The sequence below is a fragment of the Coregonus lavaretus genome, assembly GCF_964263955.1.
Source record: "Coregonus lavaretus genome assembly, chromosome: 36".
In the NCBI taxonomy this organism is placed as follows: domain Eukaryota; kingdom Metazoa; phylum Chordata; class Actinopteri; order Salmoniformes; family Salmonidae; genus Coregonus; species Coregonus lavaretus.
In genome coordinates, this window is record NC_140023.1 from 5,062,881 (window position 1) to 5,083,047 (window position 20,167).

The 20,167-nt window shown below is 45.9% G+C and overlaps 1 protein-coding gene across 2 annotated transcripts in view; it reads left to right on the forward strand.

Annotated features, from left to right (window-relative positions):
* Positions 1-17,426, forward strand: part of LOC311111005 (attractin-like protein 1) — a 337,080-nt gene extending 319,654 nt beyond the window's left edge. For both annotated transcript variants that reach the window (XM_084153687.1, XM_084153688.1), the window contains 2 exons: positions 5,637-5,751; positions 15,593-17,426. In XM_084153687.1, the coding sequence (XP_084009813.1) occupies positions 5,637-5,751; positions 15,593-15,717 (240 nt within the window). In that variant the 3' untranslated portion in view covers positions 15,718-17,426. The remainder of the gene's footprint in view (positions 1-5,636; positions 5,752-15,592) is intronic.
* Positions 17,427-20,167: the final 2,741 nt, after the last annotated feature.

The following is a 20,167-nucleotide window of genomic DNA, read 5'->3' on the forward strand; positions in this document are numbered from 1 at the left end:
GGAGCTTGCAATTGGCATGCTTGACTGCAGGAATGTCCACCAGATCTGTTGCCAGATCATTTAATGTTAATATCTCTACCATAAGCCGCCTCCAACGTTGTTTTAGAGAATTTGGCAGTATGTCCAACGTTGTGAACAGAGTGCCCCATGGTGGCGGTGGGGTTATGGTATGAGCAGGCATAAGCTACGGACAACGAACACAATTGCATTTTATCAATGGCAATTTGAATGCACAGAAATACTGTGACGAGATCCTGAGGCCCATTGTCGTGCCATTCATCCGCTGCCATCACCTCATGTTTCAGCATGATAATGCACGGCCCCATGTCGCAAAGATCTGTACACAATTCCTGGAAGCTGAAAATGTCCCAGTTCTTCCATGGCCTGCATACTGATGGGTTCTGACTTATAAACTTGAAAAATCCTTAATCATGTCACAGAGGGAGACAGAGGAAGGCAGGAAGTGTACATACTGTCAGAACATGTTATTGTTAGACATCAGGGATCCTATGGGAAGAAGGAGGGTCACAGACTGGTACAAGTCAATAGGACAGCTCTGAGTGGGGAGGATTGAGGAATTCGGGCCGAGGTCAGGTTAGATGAAGTGAGAAAGAACAGTCATCACTAAAGTTCTGTCTAGCAACATAGATGTATTGGCTGACCAGATGTGTGAGGAGGAGACTCTGCATAGGAAGGGTTAAATACAAGTGCTTGTGTGAATATGTTTTTTGTCTGTGCAGCTATCTGACCCATTGGGCGAATAAACTTGGTTTGAGCTTTAATAATCGTCCGCAAGATTTTTTTACTCTGTTCATTTAGAACCTAACAATACTCACCAGCCATGACACCCATTGAGCATGTTTGGGATGCTGTGGATCGACGTGTATGACAGCGTGTTCCAGTTCCCACCAATATCCAGCAACTTCGCACAGCCATTGAAGAGGAGTGGGACAACATTCCACAATCAACAGCCTGATCAACTCTATGCGAAGGAGATGTGTCACACTGCATGAGGCAAATAGTGGTCACACCAGATACGGACTGGTTTTCTGATCCACACCCCTACTTTTTCTTTTAAGGTATCTGTGACCAACAGGTGCATATCTGTATTCCCAGTAATGTGAAATCCATAGATTAGGGCCTAATTAATTTATTCCAATTGACTGATTTCCTTTTATGAACTGTTAACTCTTTAAAATCTTTGAAATTGTTGCATGTTGCGTTTATATTTTTGTTCAGTATAGTTCAGGGCTGTTCAATGTCGGTCCTGGAGGGATGGGCCAGCCATTTACAAGCTGCCTCCTGGAATGCCTTTCTCTCTCTTTTTCACTTTCTCTCTCTCTCTCTCTCTCTTGCTCACCCTTCCTCTACCTATTCCTCATTGTCTCCATGTGGGGGAGGAGATTGAGAGAATTTCACCTAGAAAAAAACCCTTACCTCCTCAGGGGAGAGAGAAACATAATGGGCAGATATGGGAAAATGGCTCCAAGAGGTTTGCCACTTCTACAGTGTCAAGTGCCTTTATACACTAGCACTACTAAGTGGTTTTCTTACTATTCTGTTCAAAGCTGAAGACTGCAGTGTTAGCCCACCCTCAGGCTTTTTCCAGTGGACAATGCCCCCGCTTCAGTTAGACGAATGGAGCTGAATGTCTCTCAAATTCTCCTCGGGTCAAATAATACAGTTCAAGTCCTCTCCTGTTAGTGTTTCATGCTCGTAAAACTGTTTCTAAAATACAGCTCAGCAATCTCCCTCAAGTTCTTTCTCTTCTCTAATCTATCTCTCTCTTTCTCTCTCTCTCTGCCCAAGTCCCTTGTCTTTTCTGCTTTAGCTGATTCATTTAGGATGGGTGCCAAGGGGCTCTACTCTCCAGGACAACTTTATCACTTACTCACGCTCTTTAATGCTACTCGTCTTGAAGGTGTAATTTTAATAAAATACCTATTCATGAGGATTTAAATTAAATGGACAAATATGTGTGGCCGTGCGGCTGCGGGGAGATGTACGGCCCTCTGGAGCTGTCCTCCAGGATGATAAATCAGTCTTAATGATCCCTTTTAAACAGATGTTTCAGCCCTCAGAGACACAGCCAGGGTTTCCTCTGTCCTCCTGCTCCTCCTGCTCCCAGCAACAGATTGGACACAGGAAGAGATGGCAGTACATTCTGAACAACACTCTAGAAAAATCTGTGCCTGGTTGCATATCACTCTTTTAAGTAACTTTATTAAATTATGCAATGATTACAATCTTTTCATGTTTTTTAGGTTTTTTTGGGGGTGGGGGGGGTGTTTGTGTGTCTTTGGTGTAATTTCATGCTGGATCATGGTTGTGGCCGGTCAGTGCTAGGGGAAATGAGGAGCGTCAGGTCCATTAACCAGTCATTTCCTGAAGGAAATATCTCAGCTGAGCAAACCTGTGTGTGTGTGTGTGTGTGTGTTCAGGATCAAAGGTCCATGTTACACACCAGGTCACACACTCATGATCTGTCTCCATGGAGAAAAGGTGCTTTAAGTCATGCTACATGAATCTGTCCATTTCCCTAACTCAAAAGATTATCATGAATGCAAAGTAAAAACTACATTGGGATGATTGGGGAGTGCACACAGTTGAAAATAGATACTATTCCGTTAGTAACACTGACATGTGAATTGATTGTGAGATGTATTTTCTTCAGTAGAAGTGCCATTCAAGTGAGCTGCTTGTTCCAAACCCCTAAGACAGCTGTAATGACGAGGTTCTGCCAGGTTCCTCTAGCACCTGTTTCTCTCTGACGCTCCTAATTGTTGTGTCACTAATTGTTGTGTCTCTCAGCTCTCTTAATTGATAGCGTTGTGCTAGCAGCCGTCACGCTCTAATAAGAACCTCCTGGATGTTGCACTCTGTTCTACCAGAGTTGGCTCTTTGCGGGGAACCCATTTCCTCTTTCAGAGAGCTGGGGAATTCATCATTTCCTGATGCCCCCAAACACAGAACAAACATGGGAGGCCCTACCCTGTAATTATGCTCTATGCTTCAGCAGTTAAACTTATTATCAATGGGGCCGATGGAAGGGGCGGTGGGGCTTTGATAGTGTGGTGTTTTTTTTACTTTCAGTGTGTGTGCGTGTGTGTGTGTGTGTGTGTGTTGTAATTGGCATTTTGATAATGGTTCATTGTTTTGATGGGTCGCCTTAATTAAAGACCACTTGAGTGGTAGGACATCTCACACATTGTTCTCTATCATCCTTTAGACGCTTGGTGTTAGCAAAGCTTTCATTCATTCATCCCCCTTCCAGCTTTTACTCTTTAAATGCCTCTCTTTCTGCCTTTCTCTCTCGGTCTCTCTCTCCATCTCTTTCTCCCTTTCTCTCTCGGTCTCTCTCTCCATCTCTTTCTGCCTTTCTCTCTCTGTCTCTCTCTCCATCTCTTTCTCCCTTTCTCTCTCTGTCTCTCTCTCCATCTCTTTCTCCCTTTCTCTCTCGGTCTCTCTCTCCATCTCTTTCTCCCTTTCTCTCTCGGTCTCTCTCTCCATCTCTTTCTCCCTTTCTCTCTCGGTCTCTTTCTCTTTCTCTCCATTCCCCTTTAATTTATTTAATCTATTTTGAGAAGAAAGCCTCCTATGTATTTCATTTAAAGTGCCTGTAGAAACAGGGGAGATGCAAGAAGCGCAGAAAATAAGAGCAGTACTGCAGGATAGTATATCTCAGATAGAGCACCCAACATTGCCACCATGTCTCTAGGGAGAACAAGGGAAGGCTGGCACAGCTGAAGTGAGTTCTCTGGAGAGGTAGGGTGGCAAGCCACACTGCTGGCCTGTACTGGCTACTCTCTAAGGGAGCTCTACCCACGGAGACAGGCACTTCAGAGTACTGTAGAGAGGACAGGCACACTTCAAGTACAGACTAAACCCTCTATCCACTTTAATCTCACCCTATTGACATACCATTGGTGCATTCCAACTGAAACACAATGAACTTGTGTGGGTGTAATTGGTAGTGTAAAGCAGGGTGTAGCAGGGTGCTGGTACTGTAACCCAGCCTATGTAAGAGGAGGCTGCTCTGCTATTGTCTGCCGACGGGACATTGATCTAGATGACCAGAGGTCAAGCCCTCTTCCCTGTTGCCGGTAAACAACCACATCTGTCTCCTCTCATCTCGGGTCCTCCCCAGAACAGAGCAGACACCAGGAGTAAACACGGTCCAACCCTGACCCCTGTGGTCACCCGACACCTCCCTCTCTGGTGTGGTGTGGTACCGGGGTCAAACCTGCTGCTCGATACTGTAGTTCAGTAGAGCTCCGTCTGACAGCTACTGGCAGCCAGTACCACAGAGACCCTATATCAAAGAAATATCAGGTGCATATAGACTTTGTTTTAATAGAGTTGCTGCCCTCAAGGTCAACTGTAGACTATATTGTCCTAGCATCACCTCTGCATCTCTCCCATCTACTCCTCTTCAGCATGATTGTTTCCTCACTTTTTCTACTGTAAGCCCTGTGCTGTGCTTCTGTTCTGTGTTTGAGAGCTGTGCGTAGCAGTAAGACACCGTGGAGGATGATCAAGAGACCACGTCAACTTCTCGGCACTGTTTAATCATCTCACAGCAGGGATCAATGCACCTTAAGCTGAAAGAACGTGTGTGTTATGCTTGTGTGTGTTTTTGTTGTGTTTGTACATCCAATTACATACTACTGGAAAAGCATTTACTGCCTTTGACAACGTCTATGTGAGGGCTTGACACAGCACTGATGATTAAGTTGTCCTTTGAGAGTGGGGAAAAAGAAGAACACATTTGCTGAAGTGTGCCAGTGTGGGATAGCAATGATCAGAGCTGTGATTTTGGCCTCTCCATGTTGGAATGCTTCTGGTGGCATGTTTGAGACCCTCTCCTAGGAGAAGGTGAGGCTGGTATCTTGGCCATGCCCTGAGCTGCTTGGTAGTCAGGAGGTGTGAGCTGTGAGGTGAGTATGTATGGCTTAATGGAAAGAAATGAGTGGTCCTCTCTCTAGCCACACCCCCCAGGGTCTGTCCCTCAACAAGCCTGAGTGAAATGGATGTGGCGGCTAGAGCTTAGGGGAGAGGAGGAAAATACCTCCCCTGCACCTAGTGTCTCCTCCAACCATCCATCTCCATTACTTGGGCTTCAGGTGGAGCTCTAGGGGCTGTCAGTCAGCCCTCTCCCCCATGTGTGAGGCCCTCATCTGGGGGGAGGTGGGAGCGGGGTGGGGTTGGGTCCTCCATCCCCTGGACATCCAGCCTAACTGAAATAGATGTCCAGTCAATGACTCACCAGTGCCTGGATATTGGCTGCCTACAGACATATCTTAGTAGCTGGACTCACCTCAGGTCTAGTTCATTGTCACACAGCAAATAAGATGTAGTACATGGTGAATGCTGCTGTCCATTTCCATACTGGATCCATGCACATGTCAAACATTTTGCATATTGTCTTTGCGTGTAAAATCTATGGTTCATCTTTCAAAAAATGACTTTGAATTATTTAAAAGACAACAACAGGAAATATAAAAAGCTAAGTTTTAGCGGAACACAAGCAGTGCAACGTTCTCATAGAAACAGTGGGACCACTTTGTGATGGGATTTGGGAGTGTTTATTGATTGACATGACTGACACGCTCCTTCCTTCCTCTCTCTCTGTGCAGGGTGTACCCAAGCCTATAGCAGTGGAGCCATGTTGGGGGAGCAGGGCCGGTGTACTGACCGTCCTCATGTGTCTGCCCAGAGTCCCTTCAGGAATACCACCGCCTGGCCAGTCTGGTAAGCACCTGTCTCCTGTCTGTCTCGCCTCTAGACCAGCCCTTCTCCCTTTTGGTTATCAAATGGCACCCACATGCTTCAGATACCACTATTTCCCACTACCATTTGAGATATACACTGAGTATACCAAACATTAGGAACATCTTCCTAATATTGAGTTGCACCCCCCCCTTTTGCCCTCAGAACAGCCTCAATTCGTCGGGGCATGGATTCTACAAGATGTCGAAAGCATTCCACAGGGATGCTGGCCCATGTTGACTCCAATGCTTCCCACAGTTGTGTCAAGTTGGCTGGATGTCCTTTGGGTGGTGGACCATTCTTGATACACACAGGAAACTGCTGAGCGTGAAAAACCCAGCAGTGTTGCAGTTCTTGACACAAACGGGTGCGCCTGGCACCTACTACCATACCCTGTTCAAAGGCACTTAAATATTTTGTCTTGCCCATTCACCCTCTGAATGGCACGCATACACAATCCATGTCTCAAGGCTTAAAAATCCTTCTTTAACCGGTCTCCTCTCCTTCATCTACACTGATTGAAGTGGATTTAACAAGTGAAATCAATAAGGGATCATATATTTCACCTGGATTCACCTGGTCAGTCGATGTCATGGAAAGGGCAGGTGTTCCTAATGTTTTGTACACTCAGTGTAGAACAAAAGAGAAAGAGAAAAAGTTTCATTTAGAAAATACTTCCTTCTACTATCTCTCTGTCTTTATATCTGTCTTTATCTCTGTCTTTATCTCTGTCTTTATCTCTGTCTCTCTGTCTTTATCTCTGTCTTTATATCTGTCTTTATCTCTGTATCTCTGTCTTTATCGCTGTCTCTCTCTGTCTTTATCTCTGTCTCTCTCTGTCTCTCTCTATCTTTATCTCTGTCTTTATCTCTGTCTCTCTCTGTCTCTCTCTATCTTTATCTCTGTCTTTATCTCTCTCTCTCTCTTTGTCTTTATCTCTGTCTTTATATCTGTATCTCTCTGTCTTTTTATCTGTCTCCCTCTGTCTTTATCTCTGTCTTTATCTCTGTATATCTGTCTTTATCTCTGTCTTTATATCTGTATCTCGGTCTTTATCGCTGTCTCTCTCTGTCTTTATCTCTGTCTTTATCTCTGTCTCTCTCTATCTTTATCTCTGTCTTTATCTCTGTCTCTCTCTATCTTCATCTCTGTCTTTATCTCTCTCTCTTTGTCTTTATCTCTGTCTTTATATCTGTATCTCTCTGTTTTTTTATCTGTCTCCCTCTGTCTTTATCTCTGTCTTTATCTCTGTCTCCCTCTGTCTTTATCTCTGTCTTTATCTCTGTCTCCCTCTGTCTTTATCTCTGTCTCCCTCTGTCTTTATCTCTGTCTCTCTCTGTCTTTATCTCTGGCTCCCTCTGTCTTTATCTTTGTCTTTATCTCTGTCTCTCTGTCTTTATCTCTGTCTCTCTCTGTCTTTATCTCTGTCTCCCTCTGTCTTTATCTCTGTCTTTATCTCTGTCTCTCTGTCTTTATCTCTGTCTCTCTCTGTCTTTATCTCTGTCTCCCTCTGTCTTTATCTCTGTCTCTCTCTGTCTTTATCTCTGTCTCTCTGTCTTTATCTCTGTATCCCTCTGTCTTTATCTCTGTCTCCCTCTGTCTTTATCTCTGTCTCTCTCTGTCTTTATCTTTGTCTCTCTCTGTCTTTATCTCTGTCTCCCTCTGTCTTTATCTCTGTCTCTCTCTGTCTTTATCTGTCCCCCTCTGTCTTTATCTCTGTCTCTCTCTGTCTTTATCTCTGTCTCTCTGTCTTTATCTCTGTCTCCCTCTGTCTTTATCTCTGTCTCTCTCTGTCTTTATCTCTGTCTCTCTCTGTCTTTATCTCTGTCTCTCTGTCTTTATCTCTGTCTCCCTCTGTCTTTATCTCTGTCTCCCTCTGTCTTTATCTCTGTCTCTCTGTCTTTATCTCTGTCTCCCTCTGTCTCCCTGCCTTCTTGCTTCAACCCTCTCTCCTCACCTCCACCCAGACAGCTGCTAACTGAAGCATGACAGCATAGAGAGGTGAAAACTCTCCTCTCCTCCCCCAACCTCCCTTTCTCCCCCTCCTCCCTCACCTATCATTTCTCTCTTTCTGTTAGATCACTGCCCCACCTCCCCTTTACCGCAACTAGAACCCAATCTCTGCCAGACTGTCTATTTTTCTACTTCAGGCAGTTCAATTTGGAAACCTGTGTACTGTCTGTGTTTTGACGGACACAGCTCTACCAGCTATTAGGGGCTTTGATTTGAGAGAGAGAAAAAACTTGTTAGACCGGGACGAATTAGCAGGCTGTTGGATCGATTGTTCCCTCAAAAAGGTTTTTCAGCAGAGCCCAGATGATCTCCTGTTTCTCCTAAGAGGATACGTGATATTTCAGAGGTGCTAAATATGCCGCTGTGCTGTGGATAAATGAATAGGGAGATGACCATTTGAATGGCACACAGTGTCACAGAAATGAGCTAGGGACTGCTTTAGAACTTTTAGCACTGACAGCACCCAGCAAAATATATCTTTCCCTCTGTCACTCTTGCCCCTTATACACACATACACATGTACACATTCTCTCTCTCTTTCTCTCTCTCTCTCTCTCTCTCTCTCTCTCTCTCTCTCTCTCTCTCTCTCTCTCTCACTCTCTGCCTCTCGCTTTCTCTCTTTCTCTCTTATTTTATTCCTCTCCTTTTTCTCTTCTGTGTCCCCTGAAGCCAGGGCTTTCTGAGAGAGTGCTGTCAGCTCATCATGCAGGTATAATAAACTAGCTGAAATACGAGCAGGTGTTAAAGTGACTGCAGCAGGAAGCTTGTAAAAGACGGTAGAAGTTAAGGACTTTGCAAGGCAGCAGGTTCTCATGCTGGGAAAAGCTGCTTGTATTACATTTAGAGGAGCCTTAAAAGCCACGAGTACTGGGAAAATAGTAGCAGCTTATAAGTACAGCCAGTAAGTACAGGCTACAGTACTGGCTACACCTGCTGGGTAAATGCATACTGTACAGTCAGTCCCTCAAGGATTTCGCAGCGTTTTTTGTGATAGTTGCGGGCCAAAAATGCTTGATTTTGCTGCGGCAATTCTGACATTTAGCATGTCAATTTGCAAAGATTTTTGTCCAATTTGTCAAAAAATGCGAGACAGGTGAAAAGTTTGTTGACGTGGGGCTTGATTGAATCCTTTCATGCAGTAAAAGTGTGGTGATTGGTTAACATTGCTAGCCCTCTTTTTGTAGTGCAGTGGTCGGACAGTTTTATGCGGTAATATTGTGGTGATTAAGTATTTTATATGCATATCATACATGGAACTATAGTAATGGAACTGTCACTCTGCTGTAAGTCCTGAAGCAGTGCTGTGAAACCAGGAAGAGACAGAGGGAGAGGAGATCGGAATGCCTCAGGGGATTTATGGGACAATCGGGGTGGAAACTGGAAATTGCTATTTAGCTGGTCCCATCTGATGTGGGCAAACTGGTCAGGGATAGATACCTACACCAGTTAGTATGTGAGTGCATGTGTGTGTGGGTGCGTGTTTGTGCATAAGTTTGTTTTACAGTTTGTGTTTGAATGTGTCAGTGTGATACAGTAACTACCCTGTCATATTTTATTATATTTTTATTTAACCTTATTTACAATGACAGCCTACTTGTAAAGCCCCCCCTGTCCAAACCCTCCCCTAACCCGGACGACGCTGGGCCAAACCCTCCCCTAACCCGGACAACGCTGGGCCAAACCCTCCCCTAACCCGGACGACGCTGGGCCAAACCCTCCCCTAACCCGGACGACGCTGGGCCAAACCCTCCCCTAACCCGGACGACACTGGGCCAAACCCTCCCCTAACCCTGACGACGCTGGGCCAAACCCTCCCCTAACTCGGACGACGCTGGGCCAAACCCTCCCCTAACCCTGACGACGCTGGGCCAAACCCTCCCCCAACCCGGACGACGCTGGGCCAAACCCTCCCCTAACCCGGACGACGCTGGGCCAAACCCTCCCCTAACCCGGACGACGCTGGGCCAAACCCTCCCCTAACCCTGACGACGCTGGGCCAAACCCTCCCCTAACTCGGACGACGCTGGGCCAAACCCTCCCCTAACCCTGACGACGCTGGGCCAAACCCTCCCCTAACCCGGACGACACTGGGCCAAACCCTCCCCTAACCCTGACGACGCTGGGCCAAACCCTCCCCTAACTCGGACGACGCTGGGCCAAACCCTCCCCTAACCCTGACGACGCTGGGCCAAACCCTCCCCCAACCCGGACGACGCTGGGCCAAACCCTCCCCTAACCCGGACGACGCTGGGCCAAACCCTCCCCTAACCCGGACGACGCTGGGCCAAACCCTCCCCTAACCCTGACGACGCTGGGCCAAACCCTCCCCTAACTCGGACGACGCTGGGCCAAACCCTCCCCTAACCCTGACGACGCTGGGCCAAACCCTCCCCTAACCCGGACGACGCTGGGCCAAACCCTCCCCTAATCCGGACGACACTGGGCCAAACCCTCCCCTAACCCGGACGACGCTGGGCCAAACCCTCCCCTAACCCGGACGACGCTGGGCCAAACCCTCCCCTAACCCAGACGACGCTGGGCCAAACCCTCCCCTAACCCAGACGATGCTGGGCCAAACCCTCCCCTAACCCGGACGATGCTGGGCCAATTGTGCTCCGCCCAATGGGACTCCCGATCACGGCCGGTTGCTGTAGTGACGCCTCTAGCACTGCGATGCATTGCCCAGCAACCATCACTCTCCTCCTCTAAATATACCAAAATAATATAAATGCTAGACACATAAAAAACTACAAAAATAGTCAGACGTAATAACAGCCTAACTTCAAAGACTAACGACATAGCCCCAGTCGGGTTAATGTGGAGAGGATTATTCTGTGATGTAGAAAATAGTCTGAATTGTCACACAGTGTTACCACAGAGAAACATGTATAGTACAGTTTTGTATAGATGAGTTATTCCCTGAGTACTACGCTTTCATGTGTGTGTCGCTGGAAGTTATGGGAGGTATGGGAGAAAAGGGTCAGAGAAGATCAGAGAGACCGCTAGGAGTGCAAACACACACTAAGAGAGAGAGAGAGAGAGAGAGAGAAGGGGTAGATAAAGTCCTCTCTGAATGAAATACTATTTCCCTCACCCTCCTTCCCTTGCTTTATTCTCTCTCTCTCTCTCTTAGTGTGTGTTTGCACTCCTAGCTGCCTCTCTGATCTTCTCTGACCCTTTTCTCCCATAACTGAGAGAGAGAGAGAGAGAGAGAGAGAGAGAGAGAGAGAGAGAGAGAGAGAGAGAGAGAGAGAGAGAGAGAGAGAGAGAGAGAGAGAGAGAGAGAGAGAGAGAGAGAGAGAGAGAGAGAGAGAGAGAGAGAGAGAGAGAGAGAGAGAGAGAGAGAGAGAGAGAGAGAGAGAGAGAGAGAGAGAGAGAGAGAGAGAGAGAGAGAGAGGCCCTTCTACGATCAGAGCTGTTCCACCATTGATCTGAGTGTGTGTGGAAGTGAAGTGACTTTAGGCGAGCTCAGCCCGTTCCCACCGCTCTCTGTGGAATCACTTGAAGAGGAATGTTTCATGAGCACAAGTTATTTTTGCCTCTCTTTGTTTTTTCGTCTGCTCTCTCGTCGTTCCTTCCCCTGGTAGCATCACCATTATCTGACCCCCTTCCTAGAAGCGGGAAGAGGAACGTATACAATTGTTTGTGTAGTGAAAGGCATCCCCAGCATGCAGTCCTTCTTTTAATATTTCCATATGTGGTGTTTCAGAACTCCATAGTAATCCGCCTCTTAGAATCCTGACGGTTTCTCTGATCTTGGGAGTGCCTGGATGTTGGGATGTTGGTTTTTTTTGTGCTGGTTAGAGCAGTACACAGTCCTATCTGGTACAGTGCTCTAACACATTGTTCTGTAATGCTGATATCAGCAGAGCTGAGGCTCCCAGGATAGCACAGGTGGATAAAGGGTTCATCTTCATAGGAAAAGTTCCATACCAACCATATCCATACATAACACCATGGAGGAAATGTCACATTTCAAGTGTAGTTTCTCCATCCGCTATAAGTAGTCCATGTTTTTGTTGTATAGGTCGTTATCTGGTATAGACAATCTGCCTGCATGTACACAAACACACACACACCCTCCTCTCCACAGGCCTGTCTGTGTGTGGAGATTACAAGCCGCTGAAGCAGTCAACTTCTCTAAGCCCTTGTGTGTCACTGGCTTTACAGTGCTCTGCCGAGGAGACCAGGAGCACCATATCCCTCCACTCTGGAGTCTATCATTGTCCATCTCCCAAGACATACACACTCCCTTGCACATACACACACACACACACACACACACACTTCTTATTCTGCCTAAGTCAGTGTAGGGGTGGCTCTAACCAGACCTAATAATTAATTTAGACCAATAGTCGAGTGGGGAGCTGTTGTATTAATGTGCTCACTCTGCTTCCGACCTGCTGGGACTAGCTGCTTAGTGAGGAACTCCCACTGAATGTAGGGAAGTTGGTTTCAACATAACAACATGTCTGAGGAAAGGTATTTACTTTTAAATGTCAGGCTCCTCAGACAGACTTATAGCTGGAGCTGGTTTGGCACCTGGATACAACATACATCCTCCTATTTGCTGAAGGGACAGAGACAGACAGATAGACAGATGTCCATCCATCTGTCTATCAGCCATCTACCTCTGTTTCCCTACTACCTCTCATCCTTCCATCATGTCTACCTCTGTTTCCCTACTACCTCTCATCCTTCCATCATGTCTACCTCTGTTTCCCTACTACCTCTCATCCTTCCATCATGTCTACCTCTGTTTCCCTACTACCTCTAATCCTTCCATCATGTCTACCTCTGTTTCCCTACTACCTCTCATCCTTCCATCATGTCTACCTCTGTTTCCCTACTACCTCTCATCCTTCCATCATGTCTACCTCTGTTTCCCTACTACCTCTCATCCTTCCATCATGTCTACCTCTGTTTCCCTACTACCTCTCATCCTTCCATCATGTCTACCTCTTTTTCCATACTACCTCTCATCCTTCCATCATGTCTACCTCTGTTTCCATACTACCTCTCATCCTTCCATCATGTCTACCTCTGTTTCCATACTACCTCTCATCCTTCCAACATGTCTACATTCTTTACCTGTTCATCCTTCCGTCTCTTCAGTCTTCTCTACCTCCTCCATTGTTGTGGGCCCCTAATGGATGAGAACTAGGTCAAGACAGGGAAGGAACCATCTGCCTGCTAGATACCAGCATGTTCTCAGGGGTTTAAACATAGTCTCAATACAAACACAGCAATCCCCTTCTCATAAAGGATAATCTGTCTATTCAGGAGGAGAAGTGGACCAACCGTGACAGAGCGAGTAGGAGAGAAAGAGAGAGTAGGAGAGAGACAAAGAGACAGACAGATAGAGTGCAGGACGGAGGTGTGAAGGAGATCTATTGAACGAGTGCGTCTGAGGTAAGAGTCTGTGGTGGTGCCCTCATCACCCAGCGACTAGAGAATTGCATATAGCTGTGGTGCCTGGAGAGACATGTCTTCCAGTCTCAGGTAACCCGTTGGTTTATGAATCCCTTGGCGTTCCCCAAGCCAGGGAGGAACATTAAGAAAAAACACAATCAGAGTCCCAGTTATCTCTCCCGTTCTGCTCCATCTCTCGATCTCTCTCTCCGCCGTGCTGCCACCAGTGTCGCTCCGTTCCCCATCACAGCCTCGTGGTCCGGTGGCCTGGGCTTTTCCTGAGCGCATTAAACTAACATTTGCTGCTGAGTGTGTCGAGGAAAGATTAAGCACACAAAATAAAGATATGTGTTAAAAAAAAAATCCTTAATCCCTTTTCCTTTTGGAATGATGTCACCATTATTGGGAATGTAAGAGTATGCTAGTGTATGGTGTTCTGTCAGGCATGGTGTCTATGGACATCCAGACTCTGGGCTCTCTTTCTCTCTCTGACCTACAGTGCAGGCTGGGTCCACTACAGTGTTGTTCTGAGGGTACCAGAGGCATCATCTTGTCTCCAACTGTTCTCCCTGTGTGGGTGTGAGTGGAGAGCTGGTTGACAGTGATGTGGGAACCAGAGCATATTGACCCAGAGTGGATCCTCAATGTAAACCTTTCATTCACTACTAGTCTCATATAATATATGTCCTGAATTGTTGGGTGATGGGGTTTTAAAGCACTGTTAATAAGTACGTATTTAACAGATGAAAAAACAGAGTATGCATTAAATTCAGTTTCTATAGGAACTGCCTTTGGGATGAAGCTAGCACATCTGGTCTACATTGTCAACCACATTTTCCACATTGTCAGGTGAAGATATCAACCTAGGTCAAGGTTTTCACAAGGATTCTCACTCTCCTGTTTGATTTAATATTCTGTGTATTTGGGGTCCCTGGTGTTAGAAAGGCCCTTCCTGTTCGGAAGCACTTTTTACATTAGGGTTAATGGTCCAGGAACCTCACCTGACAAAACAATTCCATTCATAGGTTTCATTAGTCGGGAGCGCCCTTCACCTCCACTCATCTGTATCCTGATTTGATTATGTTGTCCAATTAATTTAATTTGAGATGGATATCTCATGTCATCCAGAAACCATTGGCTTTAAATAGTACTCTGTCATGACGAAAAAGCTATTTTGTAGTAAGCATTCATCTTCGGTTGACTTACCAAACTGGCATCTAGAAAGAAAAATATTTTATGAAATGATTTTAGTTTTTGATTAGAGTTTTTTTTTTAAAGGTTAATTTCAAGTGTGGAAAGTTTGTCTTTCAAGGGTTACACATGGTGGTGGTTTCTTTCCAAGAGTAGTGATGCATTGGATCTCGTGGTTTTCAAGGTCCGACATATTAGCTGCAGTGTTACATGTTGTGATTGCTAGAGAAAAGTGTCAGGTAACTGTGTTGAAAGGATCTAGTTGGGATTTGGAGTGAATGGGCTGACAGGTAATCTGGTCTGGGATGGTTCCACCGACCAGACACGTCAGGTTGTAGACTAGAGTGTCAGCACAGGCTCTTTCCTCTCCTCCACCCCCAGCTTCATCCCTCTCTCCATCCCTCTTTAACTTGTACATCTTGTTTTGTAATCATTGCTGAAGGCCGGCCTCCTGTCCGTGGCAGCGGGCAGCAAATGTCGGTGGGAAAGAGCACTGAAGCGATTGTTGCCATGAAGGGCGCACTGTGGCTGAACCAGACAGACAGACAGACAGACAGACACACACACACACACACACACACACACACACACACACACACACACAATCGTCTTTCCCGCTGCAATAACCCAGGAATCACTGGTGTGTGAAATGCTTAAGCATGTTGTGTCCAAATTGGTGAGCTTTTCCTTGTTTTTCTGTACAGTTGTTTTGGCTGCATACAAGGAGATTTAGTTCCTGTCCTAATGAGTATACTAGTCAAGCCTACCGCTGTACAGAGGGCAAACCATGCTGAAAATCCATATGAACTACAGTATGTCAACAGAACGCAGCAACATCTGCTGTCATTGTGTTCTCTGCTTGTTTTTTCTGCCTTGTGTAGAAAATAGCTGACCAATCAGATTGTTGTATTGAGAGAAATAACAACCCAGAGCAGCCCAGAGGGGTGGAGAGCTATGCTTCAGTGACCTGTAGACCCTCATTGTATCCTGCCGAACTCTGATATGTGAGGGCTTGGACTATAGTTTGGGAAGCGGTGCTAGGGAGTTGGGAATGGGTTTATGCCGGCGGGAGGCAGTGAGCTCATTACTGGCCACTGTGTTTTACCTGCCACACTGCTGAGTCTGTTTTCTTTGAAGCTGACCTCCCTTTTTCTGTGTCTCCCTCCCCCTCCCTTTCACTCCCTCCCCCATGTGTTTCTCCCTGTAGGCATTGCCATCGCCAGTGCCCTGATCGACACCTCGCAGCAGAAACCTGGAGACTTCAGAGACAAGTACCATGGCCTGAAGAACCGCAAACCGCACGCAGTAACGCATCAGGGGACCTGTGTTTGAACCGCCTGACCAAAAGGGGAGCCTGAATACACCTGAAAGGACCGCGAATGCTTCTGTTTTCTGACGAGTTCTTGTTCTCTTTTTACCCGTCTCACAACAACACGCCGTGCTGAAGTGAACCTGATGATAACGGAAGCCCTTTATTGTGACCTTGAGTGTCCGCTATGTGTGCCTCCTCACCTCCACACCCTGTAATGGAGTTTATCCAGAGTGACTTGTCTGCTCTCTGGTTGGGTCTCTGCCCAGCCCAGCTGGGGGTTTCTGGACATCCCATTGGCTCTCAGCCAGGAAGTTTGTAGTCTGCACTTCCTCCCTGTGGATACATCTCTTTAAGAGTTTAGGAGGAGCAGGTCGCCACTTGAGGTTTGACTGTCACGTGACATGAGTCTGAAAGAACAATGCCAAGGGCCTCTTGCTGGTGAGATATGTGCTCATTTTGATACAAAGACATTAGAGAGAAAAAAGCTCCCTCGTGTTTTCTGTTGTGTTTTCTTTTAATGTATGGTGTGCCCAAATTCAATCCATGCTAAATGAACAGAGCAGCCTGTGGGTCTAGAATAACTTGTGACTTGACTATATGGTTGCCTCACTCTGAGCTAAAATATCCTGTGCTGAAAGACTGTTCTGCACTGAGTTCCTCACAGTATGCACTAAGAGCTTGACTTAGCCCACCAGCAGTACAGTATGTCACGGGCCAATGAAGACGTCGGATGCAAAGAACAGCAAAAAAGAAAGAACTTGTATATCAAAATCGAAACTTGCCTGTGTTTATAATGTTAATGTCATTGTCAAAGCGCAATGGTATGACATGTATTCTGGCATTCAAATGCATGTCCTTTCCATGTTTCATATCTGTGATGTTTCAACATATTTCTCATTATCCGTCAACACATATCCTTTATACATATCAAGGTTTATTTAATTATAGATTTAGAATATAAAATAACATTTTAATTACTACTAATATTGTTTTATTTTGCCATATTTTATTGTGATTGTGTATGATTGTGTTTCTAATGAAATAACAAGACAATACGATCATAAAAGGTACTTAGTTGTAATGTTTTCTTGTACAGTATGTTAATACAAATAAAAAAAATATTAATTTAACCTCAATATCAAGATCCATTAATTTGTTTTACACACTTACTCAGCTTGGATCCTGCAACTCGATTCAGCCTATAACATTCTCAGGCCCTGTTCCAAAATGCTACATTCATTTCCTTTCCTACTCTCTGGGATCACTTCAAGGAAGCATGAATTTTCAAAGTATTGGAACATAGCCTCAGTCAGGGTGTGGGTCCTTTGGTTCCTTCATCCCACAGTATCATATGAAGAAATTATTTTTTTGTTTTCCATTTTTATATTTCTTGTACTTATTTTTGGCATTTGGGCAGTTTGACTGTTTTCTCTGTATCACTTTGAAGTTCATTGTGTTTACGCTTTTATCCGAAGCATCCCAAGTTCTGTCGCATTTTGTTCAGTCTTGTAAATCATTGTAAACGTAACCTAATAAATGGTCACGCTTTTAAATGTACATAAGAAATGTATAAATGTGAGAAATCTGATGTTTTCCGGTTAGGTGAACACTACATGTAATGTATCTTACACCAATCTATTGTGTATGAATGAAGAGCTGCTCACCTCATTATTTCCTTCATATGGGCAGATTGTGTAAAGTTACAAATAAACATTTTGATGCTTCTTCATACTGTAATTGAGAAATCGCTCCTTCATATTTTGTTGCCTCAAGTCTCAAGCTTTATTGATTTGATGCTCAGGATGTCAATACGATTGATTTACAAGCAGAGAGTACATAAAGAAACTGACATCGGACAGCTTGATAGATCCACCTGAAGGATGTCTTGGTTTGATCGCTCAGTTGAAAAAAGTGTGTTGATTTTGAATGTTTCTTAAGACTAGTTATATTTCCTCAAACACTTACATTGGATATCTAATGTTTGTATAATTGAATAGTCAGCGAATTGTGAAGGCATTTCGATAGGGCATGGGGAGTGTAGATCTCAAAGATTTTAGATAATGTTTAAGGTAGCAGTGCACCACCCAATGAGATGCTGTCAATACTCATGCTGTCTTCTCCATTAGGGACAGTTCGAAATTTACTGGGGGGGAGGGGTAAAACATATTTTCACATGACCCTGGCTTGACAATCGCCGAATGTCATTAAACTGTTTTGTAACAGATGTCTCTTTCCATTCATCAAATGGCCGCTGCACAGTTTGGATTGATAGATTTGATTTGTCAGTTTAAAAATACATATATACACAGATTTTAAAAAGTGACCGGGATTGCACAATAAAGTCGGGGACTTTACAATTACATAGATACAGACACATTACATAGATACAGACACATTACAGAGATACAGACACATTACAGAGATACAGACACATTACAGAGATACAGACACATTACAGAGATATAGACACATTACAGAGATATAGACACATTACAGAGATACAGACACATTACATAGATAGACACATTACACAGATACAGACACATTAATAATATAATAATAATAATATGCCATTTAGCAGACGCTTTTATCCAAAGCGACTTACAGTCATGCGTGCATAAATTTTTTGTGTATGGGTGGTCCCGGGGATCGAACCCACTACCTTGGCGTTACAAGCGCCGTGCTCTACCAGCTGAGCTACAGAGGACCACATAGATACAGAAAAAAAGGTTCTACTGTTCACACATTAGCCAGCTTTGTACATTCTTTTTAAATGTGTCACGACTTCCTCCGAAGCTGCCTCCTATCCTTGTTCAGGCAGGCTTCGGCGTTCGTCGTCACCGGCCTTCTAGCCACTGCTGCTCCTCATCGCATCATTCCATTTGTTTTGTCATGTTTATTACACACACCTGGTTCATATCCCCTCATCAGTACCTGTATAAGTGTTCCCTCTGCCCCCTTGTCTTTGTGTGTGATTGTCTATTGTGGAGGTTAGAGAAGCTCGGTGGAGCTCCTTGTATTTTGTATCGCCGGGAATATTCCCTGTGTGCCTTGTTGTTTCCAGTGCGCCTGTTTTGCGCACTGGAGTGTTTTGACACATTACGGCGTAACTCTGTGTTTCTGAATAAATCCTGTTATTCTTATTTACCCTCCTGCGCCTGACTCCTTCGAAATCACCCATCACAGAATCACACACCCAAGACATGGAGTCAGCAGGAGAGGAGCACATGCCTGGAGTCGTGGCGCGGGTCCGGGAGCATTCGACGATGCTAGCCAGCTTGGGAGATGCGATTGACCCGATCTTTCGGGACCAGCTGAGCGACCGGATCCAGCCACCCACACCCCAGCACCAAGAGGGATTCATGTATCCCGACCAAGGGAGTTTGACGGGACACCTGCCCGCTGCCAGGGATTCCTCCTGCAACTGGATCTATACTTCTCTACCATCAGCCCGGCTCCATCGGAGCGGGAGAAGGTGTCCGCCCTCGTCTCCTGCCTCTCGGGGAAAGCCCTGGAGTGGGCCAACGCGGTCTGGATTGAAGGAGGAGCCGCGTTGGACAACTACGGGGAGTCTTCGATCACCCGCCCGAAGGTAGAGAGGTGGGTGAGCGGCTGGTCCACCTGAGGCAGGGAACGAGGACCGCACAGGACTGGGTCCGGATGGAATGAGCGGGCCCTCATCAACCACTTCCGGTGCCACCTGCGAGAGGACGTCCTGGTAGGGGCCTGCACGTTTTTGTGAAGAAGAAAGATGGAGGTCTGTGCCCTTGCATTAATTACCGAGCACTGAACAAGGGGACAATACGTTATAGTTATCCTCTACCCCTCATTCCATCGGTAATCGAGTCAATGCATGGAGCGCGCTTCTTCACAAAATTAGATCTCCGGAGTGCGTACAACCTGGTGCGTGTCCAAGAGGGGGACGAATGGAAGACAGCATTCAGCACAATCACGGGGCATTACGAATACCTGGTGATGCTGTACGGTTTGATGAATGCTCCATCCGTCTTCCAGTCCTTTGTGAAGGAGGTGTTTCGGGACATGCTTGGTCGCGGTGTAGTGGTCTACATCGATGACATTCTGGTGTATTCCGCTACACGCGCCCAGCATGTGTCCCTGGTTCGCAAAGTGCTAGGCCGACTGTTGGAACATGACCTTAATGCCAAGGCAGAGAAGCGTCTGTTTTCCCAACAGTCTCTCTTCTTCCTCGGATACCGCATTACCACCTCAGGTGTGGAGATGTAGGGAGATCGCATTGCAGCTGTGCGTAATTGGCTGACTCCAACCACGGTAAAGGAGGTGCAGCGCTTTATTGGCTTTGCCAACTACAATCAGAGGTTTATCCGGGGCTTTGGCAAGGTCGCAGCTCCCATCACCTCTCTGTTGAAGGGTGGGCCGTCCCGGCTCCGCTGGTTTGCTGAGGCTGACGGCCTTCAGTAAACTGAGGGTTCTGTTCACCTCAGCCCTGGT